The 15,395-nt window shown below is 42.2% G+C and overlaps 1 protein-coding gene across 4 annotated transcripts in view; it reads left to right on the top strand.

Moving 5' to 3' along the window:
• Nucleotides 1-13,966, top strand: part of ADARB1 (adenosine deaminase RNA specific B1) — a 61,741-nt gene extending 47,775 nt beyond the window's left edge. For 3 of the 4 annotated variants that reach the window (XM_088058797.1, XM_005528927.3, XM_088058798.1), the window contains 3 exons: nucleotides 1,725-1,906; nucleotides 7,159-7,337; nucleotides 8,068-13,966. In XM_088058797.1, coding sequence (XP_087914923.1) covers nucleotides 1,725-1,906; nucleotides 7,159-7,337; nucleotides 8,068-8,244 — 538 coding nt within the window. In that variant the 3' untranslated portion in view covers nucleotides 8,245-13,966. The remainder of the gene's footprint in view (nucleotides 1-1,724; nucleotides 1,907-7,158; nucleotides 7,338-8,067) is intronic. The other variant, XR_015773082.1, reaches the window with a different exon arrangement.
• Nucleotides 13,967-15,395: the final 1,429 nt, after the last annotated feature.

Below are 15,395 nucleotides of genomic sequence, written 5' to 3'. Positions count from 1 at the left end.
TCACTTAAGCACTGATCATGTTACGTAAAATGTGACGTGCCTTGTCTGCAAACCTCAGTTTGCAATGCTCAGTCTTGAATTCTTTCTAGATGTTACTTCCATAGTATTACCTGTGTCTGTAGCAGTCAAAAAGGCATATTGGTCCTGGGAACCAACAATTTTCACTTGATATCTTTACTCTGACACTTAGTTGCTGATTGTGTTTTCAGTCTTATTAAAAATATGCCTTTGTTCCATGTAAAATACACCTCATATATTAGCACAGTATTTTTACTCACTTATTAGGGCCAGCTTTTTTATGACAGGTGAGTAAGTGAATGAATATTGCCTCCATTTTCATCATCAGTAAAGATATGTAAAGAAGTAGTTTCTTTGGATTATAATCTTTGTTTTAAAACAAAACATGTTGCAAGTCCTGAAGCCAGCCTGTGTAGATCAGTTATTGCAGTAGTGAAACAGTTGTGGTGTGGAGTTTCTAGTCTGAAAGGATGCTGATGTGTAACCAGCCCAGCACAAGCTGTAAGAAACACTGTTAACAGCATCTGAATTCCCTGTTTTCCTAGAAGAACCTTGCAACCTGGTATAGCATGAGCTTTTTATTAAGGACATCCATTCTATGGGAGCACGAGAGCTTCTGGTGTGCTCCTCTGTTTTATCCAAACACCAAAGGAAACTTCCTGCTGCTTCTGTCCGGCTGTTGCAGTTGGGCTCCAACACCAGGTTAAACAGGGATTGAAGCAACCTGGGATAGTGGAAGGTGTCCCTGCCCTTGGTAGGGTTTGCAACTAGGTTATGTTTAAGGTTCCTTCCAAGCCAAACCATTCTGGGATTCCAAGACTAAAATACGCTGTTTTCATGGTGCCTCAGTATTCCTCAGACCAAGGCAGTGAAAATACTCTGCAGGAGACACTGAGGTTTTCAAAAATATTTTGTGTGACAGTTACAGAGACATTGAGAGCCAAACTTTATCAAATGAACACAATTTTTAAAAAAAGAATCAAAATGAGGATTTTGTTCCTAGGCATTCTATATCCCTGACACCACACCTGATCCAGTGTAAATCACAGTGCTCAGACAGGGCGTTTATGTTCGGAATCTGTGAAGCAGCTAAAGGGAGCAAAGACTGTATGCATTCTTTGCATGCTTTCAGTTTTCATATTCAGTTTTGTCCCTGCCCATGGACATGGCAAGCCAGTGCACGTGCCCTTTCTGTCAGCAGGATGTGGGCAGTTGGGCTAGGGTTTGAAGGACAGGCCTTTCCTTGTGCTGGTGAGGTATGGAGGTCTTGCAGAGACAATCCTTCTTGTTCTCCAAGAAGGATGCTCTTCTCCCTGCCAGGTGTCTTCTGCAGACATCAGCTGCTGTTTCTGGTGGAGAATCTCACAGTTTGGCTTTCTCCCATTGAATGATTCTGTCCATCTCTGGCATTATGAGTGCTGGAAAGTGCATCACCAGGCATGTTAGCAGGGGTACAAGTTACAGAGTCTGTTCCTGTTTTAGGTCATTTTACTCAGGATTACACTGAGTATCCCCTAAGCTGATCGCTGAAATTCTGGCAGGTGTCACAGCTTATGCTACCATGATCATGTGCTGGTCAGGAGAAGGTTTGAAAGTCTGGTCCATTGTGATTAACTGCTGTTATGTCTGGCAGATGTTACTTGTTCCATTAAAAAGAAAGTGTTTTTTTTGTTTTTTGTTTTGTTTTGTTTTTCCCTCCCTCTTAGGTGGAACGTATTGGGTATTCAAGGAGCCTTACTTAGCCTCTTTGTGGAGCCAATTTACTTCTCTAGCATCATCTTGGGGAGTTTATATCATGGGGATCATCTATCCAGAGCCGTATACCAGAGGATAGCAGAGATAGAAGATCTACCACCTCTTTATACACTCAACAGACCTTTACTTAGTGGCAAGTATCTAATGGAGAAGGCCGCGCCGGTAACTAAGTCTGTCGCAGTAGCATTGTGATTTTGTAGTTCTCAAAACCTTGCAAACTGTGTGCTGTGAGTAAACTGCTTGCTGCTTACAATAGAGAAGTTGTGGTCAAAACTTAATACAGATACTCAGTCAGAAATACCATAGCAAGGACCTTTAAAAGTTGGAAAGATTTGGGGGATGAAACTTCGGATGAGTTTTCACGCCATTCCTGTCTGGAGCATGCCCTAGGAAGATGTGAAGAGTTGAAGGCTTAGGGAAACCTCCTCCTACCTGTGGAATTCTGTGTTGGCACTCATTGTCACTTCTCTTGCATTTCAGATTTTTGTTGAGTGGTCCTTTCATCTATCAGTATGCCAAGATAGAGACACTTGGTTCACAATTTCTAGGTCAATAATCAACTCAAAATAGACAGAGGTAACACCTCACCTGTCTTAAATTCTAAAATGGCTTGTTACAGTAATGCTCTCAAGGCTTTAAAACAGAAATCTCATCCTCCCTCTCACAGTGTGTATTGCTTTGTTCTGTAGAGGTTAGCTTTTGGCATGTTTATTTTCCAGGGGGGAAAGAAACAGTTCATCATTTTAAAGCATGTTTAAAGTTTGGCATGAATTTTTTAAAAAATATTTAGGGAGCTAGTGGGGAAAAAAGCGTTGTGAACAATAAGTATATCTTTAGGTAAGAAAGGTAATAAGGATTCCCTGAACTTGGATGTATAAAAATATTAAATAACATATTTGTCCTTATATTAGCAAGTAAGTAACAGTTTAAGCACTCTGGAACAAATATGTAATAGTTTTGTGAGCATAGTAGCTGATGTATGGAGTGTTTCTGCCTGGTTTTGGGGAATTTTTATCAGTCCTTCAAGACAGCAGGTTTGAGGTAGGGTGAGAAGCGTTTTCGTTATCCTTTTCACAGCACATAACAGTACCTTGTCTTCTTGAAAATCATCTTTCTGCAATGGTGCTATTATCTATTCCCCATGAAATAGAGCCATCTGTTTAAACAGTTGAGCCAGGACTTGCTGTGCAGCAGAGTTTGGAAATGTTCTCAGCTGTTGAATTTACACAAAAATACACATCTCAAAAATGTACAGGAAGGTTCTTTAGGAGGTTGGGCAGAGAGCTGTGTTGATGTGTTTTCTTTGACTGGTTCAGTCTGAAAGCTGATTTTCTGACCTCTGATTCAGCTGGGACATTTGTGTAGCTGCCCATGTGCTCTTGGATTCTCATATTTTTCAGTGTATTCTTCCCTAGAACAAGCACAGCAGAAATACCTGTCTCTGTGTTCTTTCTTGTACCACACACACTTCTCTGTGATTTATTTCCACCACGGGGATGAACTAGAACAGAAATAGCTGTCTTGCCCCACTGTTCTGCCCGTTTAGCTGAAAAAGTACTGTAAAAATAGGTTTTCTTCCTCTAATAAAGCAAATTTTATGTCTGCTGGGGCACCTGCATTGTCAAAATTATTTTGAGATGTTGTTTGTACTGCTAAAAATTGTCTTTTCATCATCCATCTTTCTTTATAAGAGAATTTTTACTTACATCTTTTGCCAGCAGATTAAATCATAGAATCATTAAGGTTGTAAAAGACCCCCAAGAACAACGAATTGAGCCATTAGCCCAGCACTGCCCTGTCCACCACTAACATGTCCCCACATATTCAGTTCCAGTAGGGGACACACATACCAGAGGCAGGTGTTTTTCAGCTGAGGGATGCAGGAAATCTGTCCATTCATAGAAAACTCCCTTCTGTGCTGACTCTTGGAAGCTGTGGTTGCAGGATCCAGCCTTTCAGGGTTCCTTTGAGCTCTCCCTGAGAGGTGGCCACCCCACTTGAAGAGAAGACAGGTTCAAATCTTGTAAATTTCTAGAATAATTTGAAAAAACCCTGGATTTCTCAATCAGAGTGAGGGTGGTTGGATAAATCAGCCAATATCAAGTTGCCCATCTACAAAGTGACCTACACAGACTCTTTGAGGGGGGGATGCTGTGGGAGGTGGGCATGCAGGAGTTCACCTGAGCTGAAGCCTGAGTCAGATACTGAGATCTTTGTATTTAGAAATCCTTAACACATTTTGCATTTGTTCATTCCTGGTTCCATTTTTTTAAAATGCTTTCAACTTTTTGCTATCCACAGCCTCCTTGAGTAAGGAGGACTGTGGATTGTGCGAAGGTCTGTGCAAAGGAGCTTCCTTTCTGCTAATTTACTCAATTAGATGTTCCTCAGTGCTCTGTGGGATCCAGGCCATAAGCAGTGGCCATGACACTCAGTTTTCTATACCTCCAAGATATTCCTTCCTATATAAGTCCTACTTTTTGCAAGCTGAAGTGTCTTAGTCTACTTTGTTGTTCCTTGTACAGAGACCCTTTCATGTAAGGATCGTTTTGCAGACCCGTTTTTGTGCTAGTGAGACCAGGGCAGTACCTGATATTCAGGATAAAGAAGCAGTACTAGTCCATGTAGTTGCATATATTCTGTTCACTTCCTTGATCCTTCACTAATAATTCCTGACACTCACTTTAATTACTGTTGGTGATTGACCTGACCTTTTGGTAGAACTGAGTATTAGAAACTAAAATCTCATTCCTGAATGCTAATATCAAGCTTCAAGCCCAGCACTCCTTGTGCAAGATTGCTTTGGGTTTTTTCCTAATATGTGTTGCTTTATATTAATATGTGAGGAATTTTATCTGCCTTTTTATTGCCTAGACACACCCAGTATGTGAGGTTTTTCTGCTACTTTTTGCTCCTTTTATTGATGCTTAAAAATAATTCAGTATCATCAACGATTCTACCTCAGTGTTTCCCCCCCACCACACATGCCAGGTCTGCCCCGAGCTGGAGGGTTTCCAGCTGTGTTCACTCTTCCCAAAGATACCATCTTTATCCAAGTGTTAATGAATTTGTTTTTAAGGTAGACAAAAATAAAACCTTCAGCAGAATTTCTGATGATTTTTTTTTATTTGGCTGTTCCCTTGGTACCTTATCCTCCTGTTCACATTAGTGTTTTTTTCTAACTTTCTATGTCCTTTTTAATGAAGGTTGTATTTGCTCTCTCCTCAAAGAACTGTCAAAGTTTATTATTTATATAAGCACTGGCACAAAAAGCTGTGACATTTGCTTTTGTTTATTATATCCCTTTGTAATAATATTCAACAATAAGTTCTGAGCAATGTTCTCTAAATAGCTCTAGTTCTATTAGTTTTCAAAGAAGAGGAAAATATTTGATTTTCTATTGTAAATTTCTTCTCTGTTTCCAATCTCAGCATACTGTACTATATTCATGTCTACATTTTGAGGGGGAAGATATCACCCACCTAAAGTTTTATCAAATGCTTTGAGATGACTTTTGTTCCCTGTCTATGCTACTTGTGATCCACCATCAGGGACTCCTTTGACATCACTCCAGGGTTCTTGCATACAAATAAGCAGCTGAATGGGTTGTTATTAATTAAATCTATTTGAAAATCCAAATCTGGGTTGGTTTTGGTTATTTATTTTTTTTAAATTTAATTAGTTCATCAAAAACCAAGGAATGGAATCATATTGCAATGGAAATGTAGTACATACTGGATGTTCAACTTTCTCTTCTTTATTTCATGTGCTTGTGGGTCTAGTTGTGATATCACAAGTGTTTTGGAGTACTTGATGACCTCTGATCCCTGTACTTGTTTAATAGTGTATGAAATGAAAGAAAAGGTAATAGTATAGATGTCATTAAATTAAAGAGAAAAAAAGACAAAAAATGGACATGTGGCATCAATTTCTTAGCACTTTTGCCTCAGTACTTTTGGTAAAACCAACTTTTGTCCCAATTCTCAGTTTTTTCAGGTTATATTTTAAGAAAATGGAGAATAGTAGGTTATTTTCTGTTATTCAGTTAATTATTTCTTATCAGTCATAGTGACAAGATTGATCCAAACCAAAGGTAAAAATACAACAGCTTCAATGGTTTATATTTCAAAGGGTTTGTTCATTAAATGAGGAATTGATGATAGGAAGCAAACTGAATTTTGCTGTGTCATTCTGACCTTGTAGGTCTTGCTTACTCTCAGTGCTGGGCCCAGAGGTGCCAGGAGACTGAGCCACATGAATCAGTCCTGCTCCCAGGTGCCCAGCTTTATCAGGTTGTGTTCCAGATATCAGCCAGAAATGCATCCTGCTGTGTTGCTTATGTTCAATTTCCACAAATTCTTTAGCTTTTATTAAGGATAGGGCCTGGCCTAACAGTGGAGCAGACTTGAAATAGGTTCTGCCTTAAAGTAGAAGTGGGTTTTTTATTTACTAGAAAGAACAAATTGCCCTGGTGCTTTGTTCTTTCCTGGTGAGGTGACTGAGACATCTTAAATAGAGTTTTGGCACCCCTGGAATGTCTGAGGAGTCACACGTGCATGGCAGCAGCTGCTGTGACCTTCATTATGTATAGTCCATCTTTGAGCACTGTGGTGTTGTGGGGAATAAATCCTGCCCTGGGCAGAATCGATTTGCACTTGGGTTGGATTGCAGTGGCTTTGCTTCCCCATCCCTGCAGATAGAGCCATAGCTGGAAGGTGTCACATAGTTTAACACCTGGGCAAAGTGATTTGAGTCCTGTTGGGAGTCCTGTGGTTCCCCATCTCTAGGCTCAATGTGCAACACTGGACGTGTAAAGTGGGGAGTCAGCTAGAACACAGTGGATTTATGCTGGAAGATCCAAATGCCTGCCAGTTCTGGCTTTGTGGAACGTGCTGAGGATGGGGCTCGCTTTCAGTAGAATCACAGGATGGTTTGTGTTGGGACTGTAAAGCCCATCTCGTTCCACCCCCTGCTATGGGCAGGGACACCTCCCGCTACCTGAGGTTGCTCCAAGCCCCATCCAGCCTGGCCATGAACACTTCCAGGGTTCATAGTTTCACATCCATTTGGAAGTGAAATGAACCTCATGAACTCCTGCCACAGAGCTCTCTATGATCCTCTCTGCTGAGGAGGCTGCTTTCTCCAGCAGTGCACACTTGGCCTGCTGGGAAGGGCAGAACTAGAGAACACTTTAACTTTAGCCAGAACGAGAGTGTTACCTCACTGTTGTTACCTCATGGTGCTACCTCTACGAGTCAGTGAGAAATCTGCAGGAGAATGCCCTCAAAATAAAAGATCTGCCTCTAAGACTGTTTACTTCCCAACAAAAAACCGAAGTCATGCATTTGTGTTTATTATCATCATTAAACATCACTTTTCTTTCAGGTATCAGCAATGCAGAAGCCCGTCAGCCAGGGAAAGCCCCGAACTTCAGTGTGAACTGGACAGTAGGAGACTCTGGTCTGGAAGTCATTAATGCTACAACTGGCAAGGATGAGATGGGCCGTGCGTCACGCCTCTGCAAGCATGCGTTCTACAGCCGCTGGATGCGCATCCATGCTAAGGTACAGCTTCCAGAGGGCAAGGATTGCCCCTTCTTAAGTCTTAGGGAAATACCTGCATGTGCTTTCTCTGCTCAGAAGTCACTTTCTCAGCCTTTCTTAAGTTGAGCCCCATGTTAGAACCATTAAGGCTGGAAAGACCCTTAAGACTGTGAAGTCCAATCACTGATGCAGCACCACCACCATGTTCACATTAAACCATGTCCTCTAGCACCACATCTGCACGTTTTTTGAAGGTTTCCAGGGATGGTAACCCCACTACTACTTCCCTGGACAGCCTGTTCTAATGTTTTACAACCCTTTCAGTGAATTTTTTTCCCTAATAACTAATCTGAACCTCCCCTGGTGCAACTTGAGGCCAGGTAGCTGCTGCTCCGTGCAGTAATGGAAAAAAACAATGTGTTTTGTAACTGACTTTTTAATATGATGATGTCTGGTCCAAAATACATATTCCTTGGTTTATAACTGAGTAAGCAAAGGATGCTGTCCCCTTTGAGCTTGCCTTTGCATTTTAATTTATTTGGAAGAATAATCCCATTTTCTCTGCTGAGGTTTCACTTTTTACTTTCAGAAAGAAAGCTTCCAGGAAGTATGTGTGCGCCTTTTTGGCCTCAGCATTTAGTTTGATAGATCCTTGTTTGAATATCAGCTGTTTAAATAACTCAGTCACTCTGGTACTGTTTGGCTTAATAAGGTCTTGTCTCTCTCCTTCTCTTGTCTCTGAACCCCACAGCTTTCCTCCAGCTTGCGCTCAAAGATCCTCAAGCCCAACCTGTACCACGACACCAAGCAAGGAGCCACTGAGTATCAAACTGCTAAAGAGTGTTTGTTTAAAGCATTCCTGAAGGCAGGACTTGGAGCCTGGGTGGAGAAGCCCATAGAACAGGATCAATTTTCTCTCACAATCTAATTCACAAACTGCACATCACTTTGGAAAGGAAGTTGTTCTGGAGATTCCTGGTGTCCAGCATTGCTTTCTGGCATCTCCACAGCCGTCAAAACATCTTTCTGCTCTTTGGAGTTGAGTTTCTTTGGGTTTTTTTTGAAACTTCACAGTAGCTGTTTCTGTTTTGCCTAAGTATTGAAACTCAATGATGATCCAACACATAATTGTATATTTTGTTATAAGAAAGTAATTTCTGGTGTATTTCTAGAAATACTTCTACTGTAGAAAACTTGCAGTAAGGCTGTCCTTACTGTATACAATGACTCATTTTTTCTGGGTTAAAATAAGTTCTTTTTTAATTCAATGTCATCAAGTGCATGAAGAAATTAATAGTTTCTCTAGGTTTTACACCACACTTTTAGGAAGTAGCTTAATTTTTAAAAAAGAAAATAGGCGACAAAGCTGATTCTACTCCTCTGTTAACTTGTTTTTCAACTGCAGATATTTTTAGTACATAGACCACAGAGCCAGAATGGAGTCTGGACAGCTAGTTTTTTCCCAATTCCTTTCTCTTTAAAACCAGCTGCTGAAAATTTCATGTCTTTGATGTATGTATTTATTAGTCTGTGAGCCAGTTTTTAACATGCAGCTTTTTATTCTGTTTTTAAAAATACATTTACCTCCCATTTATACCCATTGTGAAGTCTTCATTTTTTTACCATTGTAAACTGGAAACAGCAAAATAAATATTTGTAAGTTAAGAAGTTTAGTCTATAACATGCATAAGCCTGTTTAGAAGTAGGTGATTTGTGTACCCCAGGAGCTCATCCAAATACAATCTTAACTGTAACAGCAATGTAACAGCTTTAAAAAAATCTGCTTATTTTAAGGGCACCAAGCCTGAGTTGCCAAAAACCAGTCACTTGTTGGGTATTAATTGCTCTCCTCTAGAATCTCTTGTAACAGAGAAACCAGTTCTTAAAACTTCTTTCCTGTGAGTTATATCTGCTTTCAGCCAAATTGTTGTATCTGAGATTCCCTTGCCTTTGGGCTTTACATGTGTGATGGGCATCATGAAGCTAATTAGGTAAGTTGCTCTCAAATGTGTGTCCATCTCTTTTGACTATTCCTTTAAAAAGTGCTTTTCCTGAAGGTTTGGACACTTCTGCTTTATGTAAAAATGTGAGGTGGAAGTGAGATACTGAGGGTTGATTAACTGCTGTGTAGAAGGAGCACCTCAGCCCCAGCACCTCTGGGGTCAGCAAGTCCTTGGGGTGTTGAAGACTTTGGTGTAAACCCACTTCTGGCCAGTCTTGAAGGGTAAGGCATTTCTGCTCGAGTAGGAACCTGTCCTCAGCTTCAGAAACTGATCAGACCTCAAAATCACTTGTGCATTAGTTGAAGTCTCTGGGTTCATGTCTTGGGAGGAAGACACTGAGGTGCAAACAGGACATTTGGGTGGTACTGTGGATAATAGCAAGCATTCCTCTGGGAAGACAAGAGAGTCTGATCCAGGGGTCCCCTCAGTGGGTTGGTGCTTCTAGAGGTTACTGCCTTTCCCAGATGCCGGGGGAAGAAGCTGCAGTGGAAGGGTTGGGTAAATTCACCTTTGTGGTGGCTTCAGTCACCCTGTCAGCTTCTCACCAAAGCTGAAAGCACTCCTCTGCAGGCCTAACAAGGCTCTTGGAGTCATCATCCAACTGAGGTGTAAACTGACCTCTTCCAAAACAAGAAGGAATTCAGTTGTGTGTGGTCAGATTTTGCAAGTACTGGGACACCAGCCTTTGGGATTGACCTTGTCTTGGTCACATTGCAGAAGTTCTGTTTGGGGCTGTAGCTGAGTGTGTGAACATGTTTCTGTGGGGTTGAGGGAAAGGTGGTCACGCTGTGTGTTTCCTTGGGGTCATTACTGCTCTCAGGTGAAATACACATTTTTAAGGTACTCATTCAAAAGTTGGTGTCTCTCTGAATTTTTTTTTTTTTTTGAGGACTAGGAAAGTAGTAGCTCAAACTATTTTTTTTATTAAGTCAAAAATATGAACAAAGTATTTAAATAGTATTATAGACATAGTTTTTTAGCTGTTGGAATGAACTGTTAACATTAAACTGTAATGGAAATGCGTTCCATGCCAAAATCTTTGGACGAAGGAGTGTTGTCAGGTTATTTATGAGGAAGAGTTCTTTTGTTGGTAATTCTGGGATTTTAAAAAGTTTTCCAGGGTTGTGTGCAATCCATATCTGTCTTCCAGGAGTCAATAAAATACTGCTTGGCTTCCTTCAATCCCTTGTTCCTTTTTGTGCAGTTCACACGATAAAAGGAAGTAGGAAGAGTTCATTCCCTGGAAATCACTGTCACTGAGCAAGGAGGGATAGCAATGCATAGAATCTCAAGTGACTGCAAAAGAAAAGACAACTCAGCCTCTGGCAGCTGCCAAGTTTTCTAGGAGACCAGCTTGTAGAGGCTGAGGGCTCTGGAAAACCTGGGCTGGGTAGGTGGGAGCTGGCCTGCACAGGGAAGTTGTACTGCTGCTCTGGGAGCTGCTTCCATTCTTTTACTTATTTTTTTCCCTTATATTTGATTGAATATTTATATAATTATTTTGATTGGATATTTACTTAATTATAATTGAGTATTTGTCTCAGGATCTTTAAAGGACTTAGAGCAACAACTTTAATGTTGATGAATACTTGAAATTGAATTTAAGGTGTTTTTTCTCCAGATGGCAGTCTGGCTTGTAGTAAAGTTTTATAGGTTAGGTAAATAGATAATTTTAAATATAGATGTTATATATATATATATATATATATATATATGTGCTGCAGGATCATTTTAAAAGAAAAATCTGGGCCTAAAGGTTTACACTTGAAATCTTGCTAAGGCTGTACTCAGGACCTGGTAATAACTGTAGATTGTTCTTACTGATTGTGTGAGTGTTACTGTGTAGGAGCTTGGCAGTGGGGATGTGCAGCTGGCTCTCCCCCTAGGAACAGCTAGTGATGGGAACTAAGTGACTCTTAGAAGCTGTCTTAGTGATTTACAACAGTGGGGTTTCTGTACACTTGGCAATTCTCATTTTCTTCTTGTCTTGGAGAAATCTTTTCATGGCTGGTTACTGCACAGGAAGCTCCAGAGTAGAAGGTTTTTGTGTGCAGTTCCTCTAAATCTAAAAGATCTAGCAGCTGCAAGGCTCAGGATCACAGAACTGGTGTTGCATTTCATCAGTCCAGTTCTGGAGACAGGCTGGGAGAGCTGTGGCTGTTCACCAAAAGAGAAAGTTCTGGGGAGACCTGAGAGCCCCTTTGAGTGCCTAGAGGGGCTCCAAGATAGCTGGAGAGTGCCTGGAGTGACAGGACAAGAGGCATGGCTACAAACTGAGGTTAGATTTTGTCTGGATATTGGGAAGAATTTTTTCCCTGTGAGGGTGATGAGACCATGGCACAGAGATGCTCAGAGGAGCTGTGGCTGCTCCATCCCTGGAAGTGTTCAAGGCCAGATTGGATGGGGCTTGGAATAACCTGGGATAATGGAAAATGTCCTTTTCCCATGGCAGGGGGCTGGAACTGGATGAGCTTTAAGGTCCTTCCAACCCAAACCATTTCATGATTTTGTGATGTCCAAGAGTGCATGTAGCCAAGGGAAATCCCAAAACTCACTATGTTCTCAGTGCAAATTAAATAAATTAAACAAGTTAAAGCTGTTGGTCCAGAGTGTTTTGGGAGCATGAGGCAGAGCCTGTCATGGAGTAGTGCTGCCTTTGGAAACCAAGCTGTAGTTTTAAAAAAATTACCAGCCAGGAATTGAGAATGTGTTCTAAGAACTGCTTAGTCATGGTCACCACATAATTAAAATTTTGGGTTTTTAAAATATCAGTAGTTTTCAAAATAGTTTTATTTCCATTCCTTAAATTAAATGTTTGGAAGGCTTATGCTTGCAGAGAAGCTGCACTTTGAATTCTTTCCCATTTCATCATCATTAACTGTCTACTGTGAAAATTATCCCAAAGTTTACTGAAAAGGAAGGAGAGTTGCAATTCAGGTATAGAGTCAGAACAAAAATGTCTCATGTTATTTAAAACCTAAAACCCCACAGAAATAAAAATGTATAAAATATAACTGTTCTGCCTCAGAATCACTGTGTGGTTTTTGTTGGGTTTCTTTATCCATTTATTTATTTATTTTCTGATACTAAGTGTTTTTGGTTGAGCTTAAACGTTTCCACCTTCACTTTGTGTGCTCCTGTTGGGAGAGGAGGTGATGTTTATCCTGGGGCTAGAGCTAGCAGAGGCACAGAGGTTTTGATAGGAAGGGGGGATTTTATAAGGGGTGCTGAAATTTGTGCCACAGGGCTGGAAGGGGGAAGTTTCCTGGGCTTGGTCCCTGTCCTGCTGGTGGCTCAGTGGGATGGATGTGCTACAGCTCGTGCTGAGTCTGGTTTCTAATGTAGAAATGATGGCATGGGATGGGGATTTTGTTGGAGAGGCCCTTGGGCTGCAGGCACAGAGAGCACGGACCAGAGGATTTGCCCACCTGGCAGCAGGTGCTCCCAGCCACTGCTTTTCCCAGAAATGTCACAGCTCAGCTCAGATGTACCAGCTCTGAGTGTGTATCTGAGGCCTTTGAGGTTCATTGGGCTTGCTGCTCTTCCTTTATGCAAACAGCTGGAGTATTTGCAGCAATTTTGGGCTGATTCCCTGTGGGAGGAAGTTGTGTGTGTCTCTGGGCAGGCAGGCTTGGTGTTTGGAGCTGCAGGATGGGGCGTGGGGGGGGTGTGTTTCATCTTTAGGTAGGTGTTTGTCCCTAAAACACACCTGGGGGGATGAACTCCAGCAGTTTTCCCTCAGTGCATCCACTGGCATTGTGTGCTCAAGCCCATACGGTACTTCCAGTAAAACTGCTTTTTCCATAGTTTCTGTCTAGCTGGGAATGATACAAATCAGTCACCAGGGGGGCTGCAGGAACTGAGCTGGGACTGGAATCCTGGACCTGGCGGGGCCGTGGGGACCAGGGAGGGCACACATTCCTTGTTGGATCATATCACTGTACCGTGTTTTTCAGAACCTTTCAGCCAAAGGCCTGTCCCACTACCTGGTAATGAATGGGCAGTCAGTTGCACCAACAGCATTTGTGTTTGCAGGAATGAGTTTTGTGGGTAGTTGTTTTGTTTTCTTTGGTCATTCCAGGAAAGAGGAATTGAGAGCCATGTTTGCAGCCTCAGCAGATGGAACAGTTGAAGTAATATCTGTTCTCTGGAGGGAAAGATCCACAGTTGGTGTCACTGCTGTGTTTTTATGTTTTTAATATCTTCATCACTATCATTTTTGTTTGGCTGAGACATCCTGAACAAGTTTAAGATCCAATGTATGTGTGTGTGAATATGTATTTATACATACATATGTATAATATTGCTGTATATTATTTGCATTAAGCAGTTACTCTTCCCCAGTCTTTCTGTGTGATAGTGCAAATACATCAGCTTTATCTACCTGGTGTAAGGTTATTAAAAAACACTTTCAGATACTGTCCTTGACACTTTCTCCATTCATAACCCCAAATCTGAAGCAGAGACCTCATTATACCTCTGGTTTGTCGTTTTCCTTCCAGCATCCTTGTCCTCCCGGTGTCACCGCTGAAGCACAGCCCCCTTGGTCGATTATTTTAAGCAATGACTGTTTTGCATACTACCTTGCTTTGTTTAAGTAATGTTTGTACAGAGATTTCAAAATATAAAGAGCTATATAATTGCTAAGTTTCATTATTATTTTTTTCGTATCAGTGTTGCTAGTGACAGCAAAACAATAAGTGTGCATGTCCTTAAGGTGGGTGGATTTGCTTACATCCTGAAGAACTGGAAAGAGCCTGGGAAAGGATAGGACAAGTGACAGGTCTGTGACTCCAGTGTAGGGTCACGGTCTGAGAAGGGCTGTGCCACCTCTGCTGTGTTTCAAAACTGACATTTAGCACTCAAATCCCAAGTGGGATCCCCAAAACCTGTGGGTGGTCACCAGGGTTATCACCCCAACACGTGTCTGCCGTTGGGTTTGGATCCTGCCCGTGGTGGTCACCCTGAGCTGCTGCTGGGAGCTGGTGAGCCCCCCATGGGCTGCCAGCACTGCCAGTGCACAAGGAGGGGATCCAGCTCCCCAGTGCTGGGACAGCAGGAGCCCAAACACCTGATGGTCACCTTTAACCAGCACCTGTCCCAACAAAACAAGAAGGTCTTGGCTGAATGTGCTGCTCTTGCATCCTGCTCCAAGGATGCCTCTGGAGAATCCTGGTCTCAGTTGATCAGTTAGAAATGCCAGCTCAGATCCAGGGCTGCAGCACTGGCTGAGGAAGGGCAGGGAGCCACCAACACATGGCCCCTTTGGATCTGGAAGCAGGTGCACCAACTTATCTTGCATAGAGGAAATAAATTTTAAAAACTAATCAGATCCAAGACAGCTCTGCTCCACAGCCTGATTTTTGTGGGACTGCCATATCCTTCAGTGTCCTTCAGGCTGGTATTTGTTGTCCCCATCATCTGACTTACCAGAACAATGTCTGATTGGGAGCAGGAGTAAGATAGGAGATCCCTACATGGGTGATGCACCTGTTTTGGAAACACCCCTTGTAAGCTCCAATGATCCTTGTGGGTCCCTTCCAACTTGGAATATTCTGTGTTTCTGTGACCTTTTCTAGGAACAACAGAAGCAAGGAATGTACTCAAGGAAACTGTCAGTGTGAAAGTGGTTTCTGGCTTCATGGGTTTAGGTTGGACTTGATGACCTCAGAGGTATTTTCCAACCTAATTGTGTCTGTGGTACTGTCACCAATCCCTGCACAAGCACAGTTTGTAGGAAGCTGGGTAAGGGACACCACATCAAGAGGCACCAGTCTCAAGAGCAGCTCGTGGCTAAGACAGGTTTCCCCTGGCCTGTGGCACTGGGTTCTGTCCAGCCAGGTGACAATCCTGCATTAATTGCACCAGATTCAGTGGCTGGTGCTTGGTAGAGGGCAGTGATCTCCAGAGGCAGCAGAGGGAGGGTGGTGGAGGCTGGGGCAGGAAGGGCAGGTGCAGAAGTTCTTCCCCTGCAGGTGAAGCTGTGTTTATTTCACTTGGACATCTGTAACTTGTAGCAAATGGGAAGGTTATGGGGGAGCTGAGTGGTGTGTTATTGGAAGCACTAGACTATGGG

Source organism: Pseudopodoces humilis, chromosome 8 (genome assembly GCF_049639895.1).
Source record: "Pseudopodoces humilis isolate 2021_Gansu_Grassland_sample_001 chromosome 8, ASM4963989v1, whole genome shotgun sequence".
Taxonomy (NCBI): Eukaryota; Metazoa; Chordata; class Aves; order Passeriformes; family Paridae; genus Pseudopodoces; species Pseudopodoces humilis.
This window is presented reverse-complemented; position numbering and strand designations above follow the sequence as displayed.